This window comes from Hyperolius riggenbachi, chromosome 2 (assembly GCF_040937935.1).
Source record: "Hyperolius riggenbachi isolate aHypRig1 chromosome 2, aHypRig1.pri, whole genome shotgun sequence".
Taxonomy (NCBI): domain Eukaryota; kingdom Metazoa; phylum Chordata; class Amphibia; order Anura; family Hyperoliidae; genus Hyperolius; species Hyperolius riggenbachi.
This window is the reverse complement of record NC_090647.1, coordinates 338,620,774-338,644,163: the sequence shown is the minus strand read 5'-3', so window position 1 is coordinate 338,644,163 and position 23,390 is coordinate 338,620,774. Positions and strand designations below refer to the sequence as shown.

The following is a 23,390-nucleotide window of genomic DNA, read 5'->3' as shown; positions in this document are numbered from 1 at the left end:
TGCCAGACCCTGCTCGCACATCATCATTGACAGCTTCTCCCTCTGTGCGCGCTCTTTCAGCACCTGACTCGTACCTGGGTTTTACAAACACTGAGTCTGACAGCACAGAGGGAGAGCTGCCACGTGCTATATAGTACAGTGTATAGTGATGTCAGGGTCCAGCTACTGCTGCACTGACCTAGCTGTGAATGAGAACTCTCGGCACATGCGCAGACCTAACAAGCTCTCGTGCACGCCGCTATGACCCGGAAGTCATCCCAGGGTCGTGGCCATCTTGGGTTCAGGGATACATTTTAAAAATGATTATATTACTGTAAAATTGTGTTGAGGAGCTGCGAAAATAAGCAGGATGGAACACTGAACACTTCAGAAGACAGATGAGATATTTATTTATAATGTCAGCTGATATGAGTAACAGATCTGCTTTAATGACAAATTATCTAATCCGATTTTCTCTTATAAAGTACTGCTACAAAGGCAGATTTCTAGTTAACTATACTACCATTTATGAAGAAGTCTGCCCTCGGCTCAATTTATACTTTATTGTACACATTTGTATTCGAGCATTAGGCATTCTTCATTATCCAAAGCTGATCCACAAATCTGGTATTATAAAGCAAACTTATTGTGTCATACTTTTGTGTCCTGTACTATCTTGTCCATGTGTAACATGGGTTCTAAGATGGGTCATGGAAGGAAAAAAAAAAAAAATATGATGGTCTTGCAATAAATGTGACACTTGTAGGTTTCCAGTTCTGCAATCTTTTAAAACCTAAACCTTCATGTTTCAACTGGCATAACAGAAGAACTTTCATTTACAACCCCCACCCCCTCCCAATTACCTTGTGGGAATACCCATCAAGGCAGATTCTTAAAAAACAAAACAAACAAACAAACAAACAAAAAAAGCAAAAAAAAAAAAAGCAAAAAAAAACAACACTGTAGCAAAACTGAAGCTGCAGCCCAGAGCAACCATTACTCTTTAACTCGCGCGAGCGGCTGTTTCCTGTTAGATCACGGAGCGGGTCTCCGTGAATAGCCTGCGAGCCGCTGATCGCGGCTCGCAGACTAAATGTAAACGCAGGAGACATTTGTCTCCTTTGTTTACATTGCACGGCGCTGCTGCGCAGCAGCGCCGTAAGGCAGATCGGCGATCCCTGGCCAATCAGCGGCCGGGGATCGCCGCCATGTGACAGGGGACGTCCTGTCTCAGGCTGCACAGGACGGATAGCGTCTTGTGCAGCCCCGATCACCAGGGGGGCCAGGTAGGAGTGGGGGGGGGGGGGGGAATTTCGCTGCGGAGGGGGGCTTTGAGGTGCCACCCCGCAAACCTCAGGCAGGCAGGAGCGATCAGACCCTCCCCTGCACATCATCCCCATAGGGGGAAAAAAGGGGGGGGGCGATTTGATCGCTCTGCATGCCACCTGATCTGTGCTGGGGGCTGTAGAGCCCACCCAGCACAGATCACAAATAACAGCGCTGGTCCTTAAGGGGGGGGGGGGGGGGGAATTAAGGCTGGGTCCTCAAGTGGTTAAAATACTAGGATTCTCACTGGCTACTGTGGATCTAGACTGTTAGTACAACAAATGTAATCCCTTAGGGCTCTTTCACATTAGGGCAGATTTTGTGCGTTAACGCAAACGGCAGCAATTTGCGTTAACCAAGGCAAGATGAAAGTCCATAGACTTTCATTTTACCTTTCACACCCGACGCTGCGTTTCGATGCGTTGCGGTGCGTTTCCGACGCACCCAGGCGCAGTTTTTCATCCAATGCACCCGCGAGCCGGCGGTTTCCGTCGGGTTTAATTACCAGCTACCGCCGCTGATTGCGTCGCACCGCAGATACCCGACGACACGCCGCAGGCAGACAACGCGTGCAGGAGAAAGGCTCCTGCACGCGTTGTCTAATGTGAAAGAGCCCTTATGCATTTGTTACTTATTTGTTGAAATGTATACACAATTTCTTGCATTGCAAACAATATTTACTCATGATATCCAAAAGCCTATAACTTATAAATCTGATTTAAAGGACCACAATAGCAAGAAAAAAAAAGAAAAGAAAAAAAAAAAAAAGTAAAAATGTACATGGAAATACACAGACAGCAAGGCATACATTTCTTCTTTATTGGCTAATGACTACATTTACAAACTTCATGCAGTATAAGGGCCAACAGATTTTGAATGCTATGAACAGATTGTGTAGGTAAAATTTGTCAATTGAAATTGAATGTTTGTACTCGGGTTAACAAGCAGAAATACCAATAAAAAGTAAAGTCGATACCTCATCATTACTGATTGGTACAGATGGGTGCAGAAGGTTTCCTATTTCTCGTAGGCTCTCAAACCTCTCTGATTCCAAGCGCAAACGATCTACATCTGTTTGTGCAATTTTTTCATCTATCAAGACTCGTAGTTTCTTGATTTGTGTTACAGATAAGGTCTGTTGGGAAGAGAACTCACGTTAAAAAGAAAAATAAGTAGACAAAGAACGTTTTTGGACCTTAAAATGCTGTCACATGCAGTGTACTTGTTGGTTAAAGCCCCAGAATGCTCTGAGAGGAGAATTCCGCATAGCTAAACAGCCTAGGCTGTGACATCACAGGGTGGGCAGGGCTACATACCAATATACAGCAATAAATAGCTATAGAAAGTGTCTGATGCTGAAACTGGGATAATTAGTGTAAAAGTGGGTATCCTGAATCATTTACTGCATTCTACAATATGTCACTACAGTGCCTCTTCAGTCACAGAAATAATATAGCATGGCTGTCCAATGGGTCAGACTGAAATCCAATCTATTATTGTTTTTATTATATCCTTAAATTGCTATATGTGTGTCCTTTGTGTTGCTGCCCAGCACTAATTCCTGCCTTTGTTCCTTTTGAAAAGATCAAATGTGATAAAGTATACATGCACAATTTTTGCTGCTCACAGATGCAGTGACTTAATCCCTAGGGCAACAGTTCAGGGCTGCATGATAAACAGACCCACTACTGGAGATGTAGTCTGTTGCTATTGGGGGAAGAGGGGAAAGTTGGCGGCAGGGTGTAGGGAGGGGTAAGGATAAAGCGCTCAGGTACTCTGAATCTCTTGATGTTGCATCAAGGTCACTGTACACAAGCTAGATTCTTGGCAAAGATGGCCCTGACAGGCCACCTCAGCCAGGAACTGTTTAGCGTGTGTATGAGGCTTTAGCTTCAGCTCTGGGGGATGGCTCCTGTCTAACCAACTCTCTCTGCCTCTTATCTACTGTTCCCATGAGAGGTTATTTGAGCTAATGCCAGCACACACGGACGGAAATGCCAGCACACACGGGTGGAAATCAATTATTTCCAACACGTCCCATTAGATTTCCGATTGTTTTTCCAATTACTTCTATACAAAAAAAAAAATGGATCATGAAAATGATTGGACTTGTCGGAAATAGATTCCACTGTCAATCTGACAGAAAATTGCATCGTGTGTACCAGGCATAACAGGGAAAAAAGGCGTAAGTTGGATGGGTACAGAGGAAAGAGTGCACGCCCAAGGGTTTATGAACTCTGCAGAGATCATGCCATTAGAGTAAAGGGGAACATTGAGGCACCAAACAAACAAAAATGTATTTTATCTCAAAAATAATTTGCCTTGTTCAATGGGTCAGGAAAGATAGAACAATCTGGGAGGTTTTATGTTGACTTTAAAACCATTAATCATGTTTTACATGCACTACTAAAAACAGCGCATACTTTAATTTTCACAATGGCATTGTAAAGAAACTCCTTTGTAAGTGAATTAAGCCCACATATGGTGTTGCTAAGTAGCATTTGTAAACCAACATAATTCCAGGAAGTAAACCGGTTTATCCAAACTAAGCATAACAACTAGACAAAGAGCTTTCAATCATAGCCTGGTAACTAAAAACATAACACTGGTTAAGCAATCAATATTTAAATTTTACTTGGTTAAATGGAACAATGTGTTTACAGGAATTGAGTAGCTGTGGGCAAGCCTAACAGGAGCGGATAATGGACCGATATGGCAATCAATCACATGACTACAGTGAAAATAGTTCAGGCCATTGCATAATTAGTAAATTAGGGATGACAAGAGCCTCTCCTGGCCACTCCCTTTACTCCCTTGTTGTATCTAAAGCCCCATCAACACGATACGATTCTTTGTGCGATTCGATTACGATTCTATTTTCGATCCAATTAAATCCGACATGTCCGATCGGGATTCGATTCAACTCGATTTGCCATTGTTTTGCAATGGCAAATCCAATTGAATCGAATACCAATTAGATATGTCGGATTTAATCAAATCGAAAATAGACTCGTAATCGAATCGCACAAAGAATCGTATCATGTAGGCTTAACATTACAAGTAAACATTATTACAATACTCACACTCAGAATCTCTGCAGTTAGATTATCTACATCTTGGGCATTTTCTGGAAGCACATCACTGTCACCAACAGGTTCTTTCTTCTGCAAAGCACAAACAGCAAGGAACCATTGTTTTCTTTTTGGCAAAACACTAAACTTACTCACCAGTGCAGAAATATGTATAAGAAAAAAAAACTATTTTACATTTTGTATCCCCATATTGGCGTATCATGAAGGCACCATGGAATTTCCTCTAGCTTAGAGAGGAGATAATATTATAAAGCGTATTCAACTATCTAATTGAAAGTGCAAGGTGATAAATACAAGCCAGCAATTTAAAAGGACAACTGTACAGGTAGCTGCAACAGAGTGCAGAACTGTATCTCACCCAGACTTTTGCAGTGCGTCACCTAACACTTAACAAGTAGATGTTATCTAGCTCACGCCATGACCATTCCAGGATAGGTTTTTCCTATATATATATCAAAGTAGCAGCACAAAATGTATTTCTTGCCCACGATCTTTCTGGAGATAAAATGTGAATAGTCATGATCTCAAGACCCCCTACCAGCACTGAGGGAGGATGCTGCACCTTAGTTTAACCAAGCAGCACTGCTTGGATTGCCAGAAAAAGAGTGAATTGGACCAGGCTGCAACAACCACTTAAGGTACATGCAATTACTGTCACCTGCACCTGGAACACAATCCATTGGGCAATAGTTTGAAGAAGTGTTCTGTTGCTGGGTGGCAGAGTCAGCTCATTCTTACCAGATTCCATTCTTAGCAGATTGGGCCTCAACCAGACACTTAAGGTACCCATACACTTATAGATTTGCAGCAGATTTGACCATCAGATCGATTCCTGACAGATGCCTGTCAGCAATGTATCTGATGTGTGCCAGACACAAGGAACAGATTTCCAATAGATCTCAAAATGAAATGTATTGAAAAATTGATTGAAATGTAGTGTTGCACCATTTGATCCAATGCAGCACTACAGCCCATCGATCTCCTGCCAGAAGCTGATTGACCTACATTTTCCTTCTAGATGGATCAAGCAAATCGATTTCCAACCGATTTCAATCGATCAATTGGGCAATCTATTACGCTTCCTGCGGCACCGATTTCTAGCTGATTCGATCAGAGCGGTCAAATCTGCCATATATCGATGGCAGAAATCGACCAGTGTATGGGCCCCTTTAGGCTGAGACCCATCTATCGGCCTTGAGCCCAGTGTAAAGTCCTATGGGAAGAGACGAGGTCTGGACTGCCAGGGATCCAGACTATATAGGAAGTTGGCTGCAAGTCCTGGCTAATGAAGAGAACATGGCGGTGGTCATCAGTAACAACACCCACAGCAGATCAAATGACTTGTACAAGATAAAAGAAGTTCTGAAAACATGATATTTTGAGGGTACCCAAGCACTGGAACTGAGCAACACTTCACTAGTACATTTCACTTTAACATTTCTTAAGAGATTAATCATCTCACTAGCCAACACTCTCCCACCAAATATCAATGAAAATGACAAAGCTTCACTTATGTTAATGTTCTCACAGTAACCTCAAAGTCTACTTATAAAAACAGTGTCTTGAACAGATGTTAATTCATAGGTGGTTTGTCAGTTTACCTTCATTTTCTCTCCAATAGTTTTGCTGCAGAGGTTTTTCTGTTTGTTCAAATTGTCTGCCTGGAACCTGCCTATAAAACAAATGAATAATTTGGCGATTATAGATATTATTTTCAGCACCTAGAAGAGCACCACACCAATAAAGGGGTGTTCCACTTTTGTTTAGAAATAAGCAATACCTTCAGATCAGCTCTATATGTCCCCAAGAAAATCAAGGGAAATATCTCAACTTGCTTACATAGTTACATAGTTATTTGGGTTGGAAAAAAAAAAAGACATAGGTCCTTCGAGTTCAACCAGAGAGCAAAGTACAACACACCAGCCTGCTCCCTCACATATCCCTGTTGATCCAGAGGAAGGCGAAAGACCCTTACAAGGCATGGTCCAATTAGCCCCAAAAGAGAAAAAATTCCTTCACAACTCCAGATGGCAATCAGATAAAATCCCTGGATCAACATCACTGGGCATTACCTAGTAATTGTACAGTAATTATTTTGTACAGTCATTTCACAAAGCAACTAAAAGCCCATACACACGTCCGTTTTTCAAACGACCCGTCGTTCGCAAAAAACGGATGTGTGTATGGGCCTTAATAGTGACAAGAGCTCCTTCTCTGTGCATACAATAAAATGGAAAATACCTAGGTACACAGAGTGCAGGTACCAGGCTTCAAAAAAAGTGCAAGGTGTGTTAATATCCGTTGTCTGCTTTGTAAATTGTCGGCTGCATGTAAACTGAAATGTGTAGGCAATTTTTAATCAATTTAAAACAAGATTTGTTCGGCACTGACATGTTCAAAACCATTATTTTAGCAAACAAAACAAAACCAAAACACAGCCCATACTTAGATTAAACCTTACCTGAGCCTAAGCTATACCTTTGTGCACTGTTTCTTCCTCAACCCCCCCCCCCCCCCCTTCAGATAACTAGAGATTAAGGTGTGGAGGGTTGGGGGCACTGTTGAGCCTCTTAGGCCCGGTTCACATTAGCATTCGCTATCCGGATTTTCTGGATCTGATCCAGACCGCATACTGTACAAACGGAACGTACGTTCCGCATAGCAATGTAAAGTCTATGCGGACGTTCACACGCTTCCGTTCCGTATGTTCCGGAGCCGGATCGGATCCGGACTCTTTTCCAACATGCGCTATTTTTTGGGTCCGGATCTCCGGCCCACGCACCCGGACCAGAGCCGGACCTGAGCCTGACAGCACCATCCGGAACACAGAAACCAATGGGAAACGGAAGGCACAGAACACACTGCCTACAAAAACCTGACGTTCTACCCCACTTCCTATGCGTATCCAAGCGGCCATTTCGGATGGGGACACATGGGCCAAGCATGTCTGGAGTGGAGCAGCAGTGACAGACGTGCTGGAGCTGTTTGGCAGAATGTCGGAGGTGGAGGTGAGGCCTACAGCGGAGGAACCTGATTCTACAGGTGCACCAGGTGCACCTTCTGCTGACCCCAACATTTTTTTGTTAAATTTCGCTATTTTTTGCCCACGGATCCGGATGGCAGCCTGATGCAAACGGACCGGATCCGGATCGGAACCGTACAGTTCTGATCAGGTCAGGATCCGATCAGGATCCGGTCCGTTTGCTTGCCAAAACGCAAGTGTGAATGGGGCCTAAGTTAGCCTCATAGCAATCAGTAGGTGATGCCTGGGTTGGGAAAGGAAGAAGAGGCAAACTTTCATGTGTCAGGGCTGGAACCCACAGGAGCGCTTTTGGCAGCGTTTTGGCAGCACTGCGATATGCTAGCAGTTTGCCAAAACGCTGGGCTAATGTTAATGGATGGGGCAACTTCCACAGGAGCGTTTGCGTTTCTCAGAAACGCAAACGCAGGACGTGCAGCATTTTGGGAGCGTTAGCGCTTCAATGTAAAGTATTGAACCGCTAGCGGAAACGCTCAGCAAAACCTGAAATGAGCGGTTTTGCTAGCGTTTTGCGGTTCAGCACACTGTAACAAAATGAAAAATAATTCACAGGACCAATCAGGATAAAAACGCAAAACGCTAGGCACCCGCTGGGGAAAAAAATACAATGTTGCAAAACACGACCAAAAACGCGCATGAATCCGCTTGCAAACCGCTCAGACAAAACGCTAGCGGTTGCGTTTTGCGTTTGCGGTTTTCAGTGGGTTCCAGGCCTCAGTCTTGGATGCTGGAAGACCTTGTCCCAGCACTGAGATCAGGCATCAGTTTGGGCAGAGTATTGTACAAACAATGCACGACAGAGAGGGAGCAGTAAGAAGAACAATGAATCAAGCTGGGGGAGGGGGGAGAATAATACTGGGAATGGGAACACACAATGCAATTTCCTGTACTGTATCGTGTAAAGGGGCCTATACACTTACCGATTTTCCTACCGACATACAGTCGATTCGATTACTGATCGATTCGGCTGTGAAATCGTTGCACAAACACTGAAAGAACGATAGATTTCCATCCGAAATAGATCGTTCCCGTCGATCTGTCTGTGCGGAAGATTTTGCTTGCTCTCCGGCGGGTCAGGAGTGCGTCGATAGCGGCGTTCGAATGCCCGACGCTAGCGGCAATACATTACCTGATCCGGCCAGCGCGAGTCCCCGCTGTCACCGCTGCTTCTTCTCCGTGCTGGGCTCCGAGTCCGGCAGGCTTCACTTCTTCCTGTCCCGCCATCCGGCAGGAAGTTTAAACAGTAGAGCACCCTCTACTGTTTAAACTTCCCCGGACAGGAAGTACAGTGAAGCTGGAGCCCAGAGCGGAGAAGAAGACAGCGGAGACCTGGGGACTCGCGCCGGATCAGGTAATGTATGTGGGGGCCCGGGAGGCAGCGGCAGCAGCTTCACAGATTGTGAATCGATTTCATGCTGAAATCGATTCACAATCTGTTTGCAGTAAAGGCAGCCATACGATCCCTCTCTGATCAGATTCAATCAGAGAGGGATCTATCTGTTGGTCGATCTGATAGCAAATCGACCAGTGTATGGCCACCTTAAGTCCAAACTGCTCCCGGTCAATAAAGGAATCGATTTTCCAATGATAACTTTGCAATATTGATCCCTTTATCAAATCAGAAACAGATCGAACAGGTTGGAAATAATCGATTCCCATCAATCATACCAGAAGTTGCATCATGTTTTCCATCATTACAAAGCTGGGAGAGACCAAGCTAAACCAGGAATGGGTAGCAATCTGGAGCTACTATAATGGGACATACTCTGCAGGCCATTTGTAAACTACAGCAAAGCATATGGAGCATAGGAAGATACACCATGTAAATACAGGAACTGGAGTTTTGACATACTAAATATGTTGAATGTGGAACTGACCCTTATTGGCTACACCTATTTTTTTGACAACTCAATTTTGTCTACACCTCCCCCAGGTGAAATGAATACCTGGGGAGGACCCTGGGTGCTAGTATGCTTGAGCCTGAGGTGAGCCTGCGAGAAAGTCCATAGAGAATGGTCACTCCAATCACAGCAACGTCTACAACTTTAATGAGCCTAATAGTGTGGGTGTATTATAACTACAGTTATAACTGTATTATAACTACAGTCCTGGCCAAAAGTTTTGAGACTGTCAAAAATATTGGAAATTAGAAAAGTAGGTGCTTAAGTTTTTATAATAGCAATTTGCATATACTTAAGAATGTTATGAAGAGTGTTAAAATGAATTGCAAAGTCCTTCTTTGCCATGAACATTAACTGAATCCCCAAAAAAACCTTTCCATTGCATTTAATTGCTGTCATTAAGGCCTCTTTTCCACAAACTGTTTACAGGCAGTGAAATGCCTCTCAAACACTCACAACTGCTTGCTGCTGCCTGGCAACTGCTTGCTGAGCACACAGCTTAACAGTTCGTGGAAAAGAGGCCTAAAGCCCAATCTACACGATACAATTCTTTGTACGATTCGATTACGATTCTATTTACGATCCGATTAAATCCGACATGTCCGATCGAGATTCGATTCAATTCGATTTGTCATTGTTTTGCAATGGCAAATCGAATTGAATCGAATCCCGATCGGACATGTCGGATTTAATCGGATCGTAAATAGAATCGTAATCGAATCGTACAAAGAATCGTATCGTGTAGATTGGGCTTAAAGGACATGCTGAGATCATTTCAGTAATCATCTTGTTAACTCAGGTGAGAATGTTGACGAGCACAAGGCTGGAGATCATTATGTCAGGCTGATTGGGTTAGAATGGCAGACTTGACATGTTAAAAGGAGGGTGATGCTTGAAATCTTTCATTGTTAACCATGGTAACCAGCAAAGAAACGCATGCAGCCATCATTGGGCTCTATTCTCAAAGACTTCCCGCATGCGGTAAACCACATGCGGGAAGTTTGCGACCAAAATACTGTCAAGTTGAAATTCTCAAAATGTTACGTATGTTTTTTCCGCATGGGGAAAAAGTGCGGTAAAAGTGCGGGATTCATGCGGAAAATTTTCCGCAAAAGTCGGTATTTTCCACAATAAAAAATCAATTCTCAAAAATGTTCAGGCGCATCATTTCGTCGTTATTTACCGATTTTTTATCACCTACAAATAGTAGGTGATATATTCCGCATCCCATTGACTTTAATGAAGTGTGGAGGCTTAAAGAGACTCTGTAACAGCAAAAACCTCCCCTGGGGGGTACTCACCTCGGGTGGGGGAAGCCTCCGGATCCTAATGAGGCTTCCCACGCCGTCGTCCTGCTGCAGCCCTCCGTGCAGCGGTGACGTCAATATTTACCTTCCCGGCTGGAAAAAGGCTTGTCAGGAGAAGAAAAGGTGAGCGCTATCAGTCCTGTGTCATGCCAACAGTAAAGCATCCTGAGACCATCCATGTGTGGGGTTGCTTCTCATCCAAGGGAGTGGGCTCACTCACAATCTTGCCAAAAACAGCCATGAATAAAGAATGGTACCAAAACACCCTCCAAGAGCAACTTCTTCCAACAACAGTTTGGTGGAGAACAATGCATTTTCCAGCACGATGGAGCACCGTGTCATAAGGCAAAAGTGATAACTAAGTGGCTCAGGGACCAAAATGTTGAAATTTTGGGTCCATGACCTGGAAACTCCCCAGATCTTAATCCCTTTGAGAACTTGTGGTCATTCCTCAAGAGGCGGGTGGACAAACAAAAACCAACTAATTCTGAGAAACTCAAAGAAGTGATTATGAAAGAATGGGTTGCTATCAGTTAGGATTTGGCCCAGAAGTTGATTGAGAGCATGCCCAGTCGAATTGCAGAGGTCCTGAAAACGAAGGGCCAACACTGCAAATACTGACTCTTTGCATACATCTCATGTAATTGTCAATAAAAGCCTTTGAAACGTATGAAGTGCTTATAATTATACAGGGAGTGCAGAATTATTAGGCAAATGAGTATTTTGACCACATCATCCTCTTTATGCATGTTGTCTTACTCCAAGCTGTATAGGCTTGAAAGCCTACTACCAATTAAGCATATTAGGTGATGTGCATCTCTGTAATGAGAAGGGGTGTGGTTTAATGACATCAACACCCAGCGCTGCGTAATATGTTGGCGCTTTTTAACCACCCTGGCGTTCTGATTAAATCGCCAGGGTGGCTGCGGGAGGGTTTTTTTCAAATAAAAAAAAAACTATTTCATGCAGCCAACTGAAAGTTGGCTGCATGAAAGCCCACTAGAGGGCGCTCCGGAGGCGATCTTCCGATCGCCTCCGGCGCCCAGAATAAACAAGGAAGGCCGCAATGAGCGGCCTTCCTTGTTTTGCTTATATCGTCGCCATAGCGACGAGCGGAGTGACGTCATCGACGTCAGCCAACGTCCTGACGTCAGCCGCCTCCGATCCAGCCCTTAGCGCTGGCCGGAACTTTTTGTTCCGGCTGCGCAGGGCTCAGGCGGCTAGGGGGGCCCTCTTTCGCCGCTGCTCGCGGCGAATCGCCGCAGAGCGGCGGCGATCAGGCAGCACACGCGGCTGGCAAAGTGCCGGCTGCGTGTGCTGCTTTTTATTTGATTAAAATCGGCCCAGCAGGGCCTGAGCGGCGACCTCCGGCGGTGTTGGACGAGCTCAGCTCGTCCAGACCGCTCAGGTGGTTAAATACAATAAATAAATAATAAATAAATAAATAAACACCCTATATTAGGTGTGCATAATTATTAGGCAACTTCCTTTCCTTTGGCAAAATGGGTCAAAAGAAGGACTTGACAGGCTCAGAAATGTCAAAAATAGTGAGATATCTTGCAGAGGGATGCAGCACTCTTAAAATTGCAAAGCTTCTGAAGCGTGATCATCGAACAATCAAGGGTCGCAAAAAGCGTGTGGAAAAACCAAGGCGCAAAATAACTGCCCACGAACTGAGAAAAGTCAAGCGTGCAGCTGCCAAGATGCCACTTGCCACCAGTTTGGCCATATTTCAGAGCTGCAACATCACTGGAGTGCCCAAAAGCACAAGGTGTGCAATACTCAGAGACATGGCCAAGGTAAGAAAGGCTGAAAGACGACCACCACTGAACAAGACACACAAGCTGAAACGTCAAGACTGGGCCAAGAAATATCTCAAGACTGATTTTTCTAAGGTTTTATGGACTGATGAAATGAGAGCGAGTCTTGATGGGCCAGATGGATGGGCCCGTGGCTGGATTGGTAAAGGGCAGAGAGCTCCAGTCTGACTCAGACACCAGCAAGGTGGAGGTGGAGTACTGGTTTGGGCTGGTATCATCAAAGATAAGCTTGTGGGGCCCTTTCGGGTTGAGGATGGAGTCAAGCTCAACTCCCAGTCCTACTGCCAGTTTCTGGAAGACACGTTCTTTAACCTCCTTGCCGGTTATCATGAACTCAGTTCGGGGTAACCTGCGCAGGAGGATTTCTCAGGCCCCGCTGGGCCGATTTGCATAATTATTTTTTTTTGTTACAAGCAGCTAGCACTTTGCTAGCTGCTTGTAACATCCGATCGCCGCCGCTCCGCCGCTATCCTTAACGTCGCGCTGCCCCCCCTCCAGACCCCTTGCGCAGCCTGGCCAATCAGGGCCAGGCAGCGCTGAGGGGTGGCCCGGGATTCCCTATGACGTCCCGACGTCGGTGACGTCATCCCGCCCCGTCGCCATGGCGACCGTGGAAGCCCAGCAGGAAATCCCGTTCTGAACGGGATTTCCTGCTTACTCCGATCGCCGGATGCAATCGGAGTGGCTGCGGAGCTGCCGCTGCTCAGCGGCTATCATGTAGCGAGCCCTGGGCTCGCTACATGATTTAAAAAAATAATTTAAAAAAAAAAAGTGCTGCACTGCCTCCTTGCCGGGGGAATTAGACCGGCAAGGAGGTTAACCAGTGGTACAGGAAGAAGTTTGCATCCTTCAAGAAAAACATGATTTTCATGCAGGACAATGCTCCATCACACCGTCCAAGTACTCCACAGCGTGGCTGGCAAGAAAGGGTATAAAAGAAGAAAAACTAATGACATGGTCTCCTTGTTCACCTGATCTGAACCCCATTGAGAACCTGTGGTCCATCATAAAATGTGAGATTTACAAGGAGGGAAAACAGTACACCTCTCTGAACAGTGTCTGGGAGGCTGTGGTTGCTGCTGCACACAATGTTGATGGTGAACAGATCAAAACACTGACAGAATCCATGGATGGCAGGCTTTTGAGTGTCCTTGCAAAGAAAGGTGGCTATATTGGTCACTGATTTGTTTTTGTTTTGTTTTTGAATGTCAGAAAACCAACTAGGGCCAGACACAGCAATCCAGTAGGACACAAAACAGCAACTTGCCAAAGCTTTCCAATCCAACAGTTTGAAGACCAAGAATAAAGTACACAAGATGTTTTTTTTTTACCTACACACTGCAATGCATTGTACTGACAAAAGCAAACAAGCCCAATGCATTCATCTAGGAAAACAGCAACATGAGAGGACTCAGCAATTAAGAAATTCTAGTATTTCACCCAAGTAATATTGTACACATTTGTGGAGCTATGGGATATGGTTAGCGGGCGAACAAATGATCAGTAAGATCACCCCGCTGTAGATCTATTTGATTCCTTGCTGAGCAGGGCAAGGATTTGATTTTGCAATGGGGCTGATGAGAAGTTGAGCTGTCACCACGCCTGCTCCAGCCTCCTCAGTGCTGCAGGATTGCATCAGAAGTCAGCGCAGCACATGGACTGAGTGCTGAACACCGGCTGCAGCAGGATCTCCGAGAACGGGATGGACGGGACACACACTATACAACACACAATACATCTGCTCCAACACGGGCGCTGTCTATATCATGGTAGCCCTATTAGTAGTGTCTGTAGCCCATCTCAGTGAATGACTCACATTTCCTCCAGGTAGCGTCTGACTTCAGCAGAGCATCCACCAATCCCGGATCCTTGAATCTCTTCCTTTGTGTCTCCCGAACTATCTCGGGGTTTCCGCCTTTGTCTTCACGAAACAAGTCTAAATCCAGCACCATAGTTGCGGCGGTGAAACGTCAGTGCCGTCCTCACTACGTACGTACACTGCCTCTATACGAGGATCCTACCGAGGCTGACTAGAATGGGAGCCGGAGAGTGTGACGTCACGAGTCATGTGACTGCTGTGCAGGAAAGGGAGGTGTCTGACAGGGAAGTGTGCTGTACAGTGACAGTAGTACTGTGCTTTCCCCGGGGGACCTCAACAACATGTCCTCTCATTTCAGTGGAGTGCTGCAGCTGACTGACCTGGACGATTATATTGGGCCTTCTCAGGTGTGTCTGGCGTGCTGGAAAATGCTGACATTAATGGGTAGCGGTGTGACTGTACCTCTGTGGGCACAGTGGGGAGAACTTTCCCCACGTGTGTTTTCCAATGTTTTGAAAAGCGCTTGGGCGATTAAAACCCATGGGCTATTTCACACCAGACAGAATTGCTTTTATTAAAATCACAAACGTTGCATGTAGCATTTTTGGTTTGTAATCAGTAGATATAGTAATGCAAACGCGCTGTAAAAATAGCCTCAAAATCAATTGTGAAAAATTGTTGCCTGGGGCCTTCCAAGAATCACTAAGGCCTCCTTCACATTGCGTTGCGCTGCCGTTAGCGTCCGCCTTGGGAGTTTTTTGACTCGTTTTTTCCCCCTTTCTGGTGATTTCTGTGAGTTGGGCGGTTTTGGTAAGCGTTTTTGTAAATGCTTTTGCAGAGCTAATCGGTTTTTTCACTACCTGACGTCTGTCAGGAAGTGAACTCTTTGATCCTGAAAGCATAAAAATGCGAACGCAATCGCTGCATAAAGCAATTTTGTGAGCGTTTTGCGTTTTTCCTATACCTTCTATTGAGGCAAACCGCCTCAAAAATGGTCCATGCAGCGCTTCTCGGAGCGGATCGGAAACGAACCGCTCAGATGTGAACTCTCATAGAGAATCATTGCACAAGCGCTTTCAGGGCCATATGGAAAAATTGCCAGCGCTTAAAAAACTCCAAAAGCGCCTCCAGTGTGAACGAGTCCTCAGCTTTTATGTAGCCAATTTCAGCGTTTTTGGAGCAATTTGAAATGGGCCAGTGTACTTGAGAGCAGACATAAGAAAGATTTTAAACTTACCCGGGGCTTCCTCCAGCCCCATGAGCACTGCTGCGTCCCTCGCTGTCCTCCCGGGTGGCTTTATTGTGTCGTGTGTGTGACCACCTTTAGAGAAGAGAATTTATTCAGCAAATTCTGGATATTTAAAAAGCATGGCAAAAGTTTGTGATTCGAACATGGTAGTACTGCTGAACAATAAGTAAAGTAGCAGTTATGTGCCTGCAGAAATGTACATGCTTTAGTTACAGGGATGTCAAACCGGTCCTTCGAGGGCTGAGGTCCTCACACATTTTTGACACAGCTCAAATTCATTGATGGGTCTGAATCAGGAAAGTTGTGGTCCATTATGTAGAACACATTCCTCTCTTTCTCAGTCCATCCTAAACACTGGCATGGATCTGGCCCTCCAGGCCTGGATTTCGACACCTGTGAATTAGGAGAACTTCTAGAGAACCACCCTGGATCTATTGAAATAGGCTCTTGCTAGGATGGAGTCTGTGTGACCTCAGCAACACAAACTCTAAATCATTTGAGCTATGTACACAGTTTACATTTCTGTTTCATGCCTCAATAATTCCTAATCATTTCACGCGAAGGCTTAATCACTACATATGTGGACACACTTCCTTTAAACTGGCTGGGCAGCATGTTTTGTTCTGGGGAGGGATATTATCCCCGCACGAAGGACTTTACAGCATCAGCCAAGGATTTTCCACATTGGCCAATAGTGTTGGTATTCAAATTCGGCATATCGAGTTCTGCACACCCGAATATTTCCGAACGCCACACTTCATCAACGAACAAGCAGACAGGGCCATGGGGAGTTCATGACTTGCACTTCATCGTGCGTTTTTATGTAGTTAATACTTCCCCCTTCAGTCTTTGGAAGGAGGAAACATCATGTGTAAGCAGTGAATGACTCCATCCTTGTGCAGGCAGCAGCAGCCACTCCAACATTGCACATCACTGCTGTGATATACAATCTTAGGTGATTATACCCAAGATACACTTGTCTGAATTTATACAGAGAGACAGACAGCCTTTAAGCACAACTTGCCTTGATAAAGGGACCTGGCGTGGTCCTGAAACACTGGCTTCAGGTTACTTACCTTGAAATAAAATAAACATATAGGTCGCATTCATAGTGGGATGTTATGGTCGCACATTATAAAGTCTTATAACGCAGCTTACCGCAATGCTAATCCTATGGGCCGTTCACAGTGCAACGTTAAAGTCGGGTTGAAAAATGTTACGTTGTGGTAACTCACTGCTTGCAGTACGTTACCTCTTAATGCAGACAAGTTGCGACTTTAACGTTGCTGTCATGAATGATACGGAAGTTGAGACGATTAGCGATTATGTATCGTTCTGCGAAGCAGAACAGAATGTCACTTTCTGTTTAAATGTACAAGAAGTTTATTTTTTCCCCCTCTCTCTTCTTTGGCTCCCCCATCACCCACACTGAATGAAAGCAGACCCTCACCCACATCACAAGAAGCTCTTTCACACCTAAGTGAGAGCAAATGGCCATTCCTTAGTAACCAGAGATTGTCTTCAAAGGCAGTTAAAACTTCCCTCTGAAATACTACATCAGAACAATAGGGAGATCCCATTTATTAATAATTCAAGATGTGGTTATCGCAGACAAAAGACAAATACAGAGGGTTGCAAAATTATTCAGCCCCATTGAAGTTTTCCACATTTTGTCATATTACTGTCACAAACATGAATCAATTTTATTGGAATTCCACATGAAAGACCACCACAAAGTGGTGTACACATGAGAAGTGGAACGAAAATCATACATGATTCCAAACATTTTTTACAAATACAATAACTGCAAAGTGGTGTGTGCATAATTATTCGCCCCCCTTTGATCTGAGTGCAGTCAGTTGCCTATAGACATTGCCTGATGAGTGCTTATAACTAAATAGAGTGCACCTGTGTGTAATCTAATGTCAGTACAAATACAGCTGCTCTGTGAGGGCCTCAGAGGTTGTCTAAGAGAATATTGGGAGTATCAACACCGTGAAGTCCAAAGAAATTTGAGAAATTTAAAGCAGGCTTAGGCTACAGGATGATTTCCAAAGCCTTGAACATCCCACAGAGCACTGTTTAAGCGATCATTCAGAAATGGAAGGAGTATGGCACAACTGTAAACCTACCAAGACAAGGCCATCCACCTAAACTCACAGGCCGAACAAGGAGAGCGCTGATCAGAAATGCAGTCAAGAGGCCCATGGTGACTCTGGACGAGCTGCAGAGATCTACAGCTCAGGTGGGAGACTCTGTCCATAGGACAACTATTAGTCATGCACTGTACAAAGTTGGCCTTTATGGAAGAGTGGCAAGAAGAAAGGCATTGTTAACAGAAAGCATAAGAAGTCCCGTTTGCAGTTTGCCACAAGCCATGTGGGGGACACAGCAACCATGTGGCAGAAGGTGCTCTGGTCGGATTAGACCAAAATGGAACTTTTTGGCCAAAATGCAAAACGCTATGTGTGGCGGAAAACTAGCACTGCACATCACTCTGAACACACCATCCCCACTGTCAAATATGGTGGTGGCAGCATCATGCTCAGGGGGTGCATCTCTTCAGCAGGGACAGGGACGCTAGTCAGAGTTGATGGGAAGATGGATGGAGCCAAATACAGGGCAATCTTGGAAGAAAACCTCTTGGAGACTGCAAAAGACTTGAGACTGGGGCGGAAGTTCACCTTCCAGCAGGACAACAAAACTAAACATAAAGCCAGGGCAACACTGGAATGGTTTAAAACAAAACATATCCATGTGTTAAAATGGCCCAGTCAAAGTCCAGATCTAAATCCAATCAAGAATCTGCTGCAAGATCTGAAAACTGCTGTTCACAAACGCTGTCCATCTAATCTGACTGAGCTGGAGCTGTTTTGCAAAGAAGAATGGGCAAGGATTTCAGTCTCTAGATGTGCAAAGCTGGTAGAGACATACCCTAAAAGACTGGCAGCTGTAATTGCAGCAAAAGGTGGTTCTACAAAGTATTGTCTCAGGGGGCTGAATAATTACGCACACCCCACTTTGCAGTTATTGATTTGTAAAAAATGTTTGGAATCATGTATGATTTTCATTCCACTTCTCACATGTACACCACTTTGTAATCGTCTTTTACGTGGAATTCCAATAAAATTGATGCATGTTTGTGGCAGTAATGTGACAAAATGTGGAAAACTTCAAGGTGGCCGAATACTTTTGCAACCCACTGTATGTTTTCTGGTTCCTAAAAATCAGCCTAAGGGCCCTTTTTCACTAGGCAATCGCTAGCGTTAGTGCTAAACGCTAGCGATTGCGATTTAGCAAAATCCTTTTTTTCCCCCGGCGATATTGTTTGTGATTTTTGCTATGCACTGCAGGGCATAGCAAAATCACGGCAATAATCACTCCACCGCGCGATTGCGTTTGTGTAAATCGCTAGTGATTTGCGCTTTTACGATTCAGCAAACGCAATCGTGCTAGTGAAAAAGGTCATCCAAATTTATAGCAGTTTAGTGGCTACAGGAACAGAGTTGTGCGGCGCTGAGCGCACATGTTACCTTACTGCTATTTGGTGTCATTTGATTACACATCGGCCGCAGGTTATGAATCTGCTCTCGGATTCGCTGTGCGCCAATCCAGACAGAAATGGCGCAGGTTATTGGTAAATTGTGTCATTTTAGGCTTGTAAAGAAATCCTGCCTCTCATGCTCCAGAGGAGGTAAACACACCTACTTTTCAGGTATGCCAGCCCACTAAGTCAGATTTGATAAAAGTCTGGTCCATTGGCGACCATTTTTGTTCTCCAAATTCCACCGACCAGAAACTATCTAGATGCATGCGTTCAAGGAGGACCGCACGCATGCTTTGTTTTAAGGACCTTTTTATATCAATGCCTGCATTTGAACTGGACTTTATTTCATTCAATATCCCTACAAGGACTGCTAAACTAAATAAACTTTCACAATTTTTCCCTTTTTATTTTAAGCTTTGGGTTCATATGTTAATTGGTGTATGTAAATGTGAGTAATGCATTTTTGTTATTAAAACGTTGAAAAAATCGTTTTAATGGTTATGACCTGTTCCTGAACATACACAATCGTACTTACTCCTCCGTAAACGTTACCTTGTGTTCTATAGTATCTTGTATTTACAACCCGTAAGCTTGAATCGAGCACAGATAGACAGATCTGGCGCAGATCTCTGCATACTGCTAAGGGTTAAGTTGCAGTGTTCTCAGCTTGTTAAAATATATTTACAGTCATGCGCTGTCTCGCACGTGGTGGCTAGCATTTGAATTGTATGTGTGTAGTGAATCCTTTGGAGTCAGGACACTCCTCTCGGCCAGTCGGTTCATAGATTGCGAATCCACATATGGGCATCTATGCGCAAAGCGACAGCGAGACCGAGTTTCTGACTCTGAGCAATTGACCCGATCAAGAATCGGCCCTTGCGGTTCTTGACAGTCGCATTAAAAATGCAACGTCCCACTGTGAATACAACCATAAGGAAATGCCAGTTTTTGATTGATTGACTCTCTCTGATCCTGTCCGCTTGTTCAGTACTAAAATGCTGCTGAATTGTGGTGTTCAGGAGTATTCACGTGTTCCAAATTCATTATGCTGAGGCGCTACACCTGCTAATGCCGAAATTCTGTTTTGTCCCCACGTTTATTGCCTGATGAAGCGGGCTGGGCCTGCGAAACGCGTTGCACTTTTTTGGGGTAATATTTAATAAATGTGATTGCTACTATTCAGACAGTCTTTCGTGTCTGCTTTATGGAGGGAAGTCCACCACTTCCTCCCAGCAAATTTTAAAGTTTTTATCCGCTTTTATCCTGCTGGCGCCTCTGTTCTCCTACTGCTATACCGTGTCCACCCCTGGTGGAGGGGTGATCTACCCCCTTTCGCATCTACAGAGAGCAACTTCTTATCCCTGAGTGAGGACAGGTCTGATCTCCTCACCTGCCTATACAGTGGTTGCCTTTGTGGTAACTCGTTTGTGAGTATAATTTTCTCACGATAACCTTTATTTCATTTATGCTTAACATACTACACTATATTGGGCTCTCGGTTTCTCTACACTTTATTATGCTGAATTTGAACACCAACTCTTTTGGCCAATTGCCGATACAGTATGAGGGAACAGTTGTACACATTCTGCATTTTCTCTTAAACCATCAAGAATCATCTCTTTGGGTGGAGAAAAATCTAAGATGATTCTGTACTTACAACCAAGTGTGCTTAAAATAAAAGGCTCTGACAAATAATACAATATGCGTATATTATGGTTTTCCTTCTACTCCAGCATACACATTATTTCTTGGTTAAACTGAAGTTACAGAAATGACTCAGCAGAAGCTCATTCTCAGTACACAGTCTGTGCAGATGTTATCACTGCTTGAACAGAAAGATAACGAGTATTTAGAGTCAGTTTTTGGGCTAGTTCACACTGGGTGATTTTTCAGCGCTTTGCTGATCGCCGGCGATCAGCAAAGCACTGCTACTAATATATCCCTATGGATACATTCACACAGCAGCGTTTGCAATTTCGATCAATCGCAAACACGTTTCCGGGGCGATTGCGCAGTGATTCTCATTCAGTTGAATGGGAATCACAAGGGCAAATTGCACAGCATTGTGAGATTTTGCTTGCAAATTGCAATCGTGAAGCCAAATGCGATCGCGGGCAAAGCGCCAAGTGTGATCTGGCCCTTAGGCTGGGAGCATACTTGGCTGTGCAGAAAACCATCAGTTTTCTACATTGTACGTTTTTGCTGTTTTCTGTGTATTTGTAATTGCTTTTTTGTGCATTTGCATTTTCAATTCATTATTTTTAATTTCTCAATGGATAAAAATAAAGTATCTTTTGAAAAACACAGTTTGGAAAATACAGACAGATGCATTTTTTTATGCAGCCCATAGACTTTCATGGACTTTATGTGCAAAAACGCATTCTGCAACAGTGGATGGGTATATCACGTTCTTAGGCCCCACCATCCCACTGCATGCAGTGCAGGTGGCCATTGCAACGCACAGCACTCTGCTGCTATGAGATTCTCCCTGATGTGGTTGTGACTCCATTTATTTCTAATGAATGGAATTGCACCGTGAATGTGCAGAAATGCATGCAATCAACCATTGTAAATCTGTGGTAAATCGGAATGCATGAATAGAAACATCAGAAAGTACAATCTACATAGTTTTACAGTCTAATGTGCAAACGTTTGTGCTTTGCATGTCTGTACATTTAAAATACTTACACATTGAATTCAGATATTCCTGCATGCAATGACCAGTTTATCAACATTTTGATTGTGTTGCTTACTTTTACAGCAAACTGCATGACATTAATTTTATATTTTATACACTGGCGAAAAAAGAGAATTGGCTCTTGGGTGCATAAGAAATTACAAAACGATCTTTATTATTTTTAAATTAACACACAAATATATAAATATATATGACTAGAATCCCCCTTAAAAACAGTGATAAATCCCACTGGGCAAAATATTAGGGATGGTGAGGCTGCAGACCTCCCAGTACCTAACAGGAAAAGAGAGTTCCACTCCAAATGAAAAACCACAGATAATGAATATGGACAGTAAACGGCTGATGTGAATCCACTTGTAAGAAAGAAGCTAGGCCTTAGGAGATCCAATCACATTGCAGTGACACTAGTTGTTGGACACATGTCAGGCACCCACATCATAAAGGGGTGTATTCTTATTCATATGCTGTGGCATATTGCGTTCAAAAGCAGGCACCCATGGAGCAATCCAGCATGAATATACAGGTCCAAGGGACTAAAAGAGCGTGTGGCAGAGAATGTAAAAGCCACAGACTGTTCCTGTATGCTGACATAGGTTAAGTTTTCACAATCCCCCAATCGCAGGGATACAGAGCCTTAAGCAGAGATGAAGAAGCACAATGTGGCAAGCCAAAGCCCAGTAAAGTTAGTGCCAGCAGTAAGATTCAGCAAGCAGCAGATGGCAGGCAGGCCGTGCAAAGCTTCATAGTTACCATCCTGTTGTGCGTGGAGTGGGTCCAAATGCTAAAGCGTGGATATGGAGTGACTCACTTGTGTATGCCCAGGAGATATGGCTGCCAGAACGCCTTACATGTTTCGCCGCACTAGCGGCCTTTTCAAAGGCAGGCAGCAAAAAGAAGCATCACCTCTGAACGCCAAAATGGCGTTTTTGAAAGCCGCCGCGCACGCCCCGCCCATCTCCGCCCACATCGGACCAAACGTCCATGGGACGTGTGGGCGGCGACCCGCTGGAGCGCAAATGCGCTCCTACGTGCCCCAACAGGAAGCGACTCATCACATCCCTATGCAGCTGAGAGCGGGACGCCTAGCACAGCCCAAGAGCGGGCGGAAGTGAGGGGAGGGGCGGGCGACAGCTCCTGGCGGCGATCTGGGGAAATATGTAACTTTATTTGTCTAAAAAGACAAACAGGCAAACTAACCAAAACAACAACAGAAATAATACTGCTTAGAAACAATGGACACATCCATAGGGACAAGAAAAAAGTCCAAAGTGGTGTGACCTCAAAAAACACATAAATACTAACATATAAACATGGGTGCATTCATGAGAGACACTACAGGGTGGCATGGCCGCGCTGCTCTGGCACCATTAGGCGCAACGGGGCGCATCAGATAGAAATAAAGCCATAGTCCACCCCGGGTGACTCCCATGAAGCCAATCAGGCAATAGACCCAAAATTAGATAAAATCAAATTAAACTCAAAATGAAGAGGAGAGACACATATCAATAATAATGAACCTTGGTGCTATATTTCCAATGCACAAAAAGCATGCACAAACATATATGTGCATACACATGTGCACCAAAACACCAAATAACAAATAGGCCAGAAA

The 23,390-nt window shown here is 44.4% G+C and overlaps 2 protein-coding genes across 3 annotated transcripts in view; one reads left to right on the top strand and one right to left on the bottom strand.

Moving 5' to 3' along the window:
* Window positions 1–14,535, bottom strand: part of SARS1 (seryl-tRNA synthetase 1) — a 48,535-nt gene extending 34,000 nt beyond the window's left edge. Inside the window, exons 1-4 of the mRNA XM_068269430.1 lie at window positions 14,282–14,535; window positions 5,999–6,069; window positions 4,389–4,469; window positions 2,282–2,440 (exon numbers count right to left, since the gene is read on the bottom strand). Coding sequence (XP_068125531.1) covers window positions 2,282–2,440; window positions 4,389–4,469; window positions 5,999–6,069; window positions 14,282–14,417 — 447 coding nt within the window. The 5' untranslated portion in view covers window positions 14,418–14,535. The remainder of the gene's footprint in view (window positions 1–2,281; window positions 2,441–4,388; window positions 4,470–5,998; window positions 6,070–14,281) is intronic.
* A 26-nt stretch (window positions 14,536–14,561) lies between these two features.
* The window catches only part of CIAO3 (cytosolic iron-sulfur assembly component 3), a 40,287-nt gene continuing 31,458 nt past the window's right edge, over window positions 14,562–23,390 (top strand). Inside the window, exon 1 of one of the 2 annotated variants that reach the window (XM_068269432.1) lies at window positions 14,562–14,691. In XM_068269432.1, the coding sequence (XP_068125533.1) occupies window positions 14,626–14,691 (66 nt within the window). In that variant the 5' untranslated portion in view covers window positions 14,562–14,625. The remainder of the gene's footprint in view (window positions 14,692–23,390) is intronic. The other variant, XM_068269431.1, reaches the window with a different exon arrangement.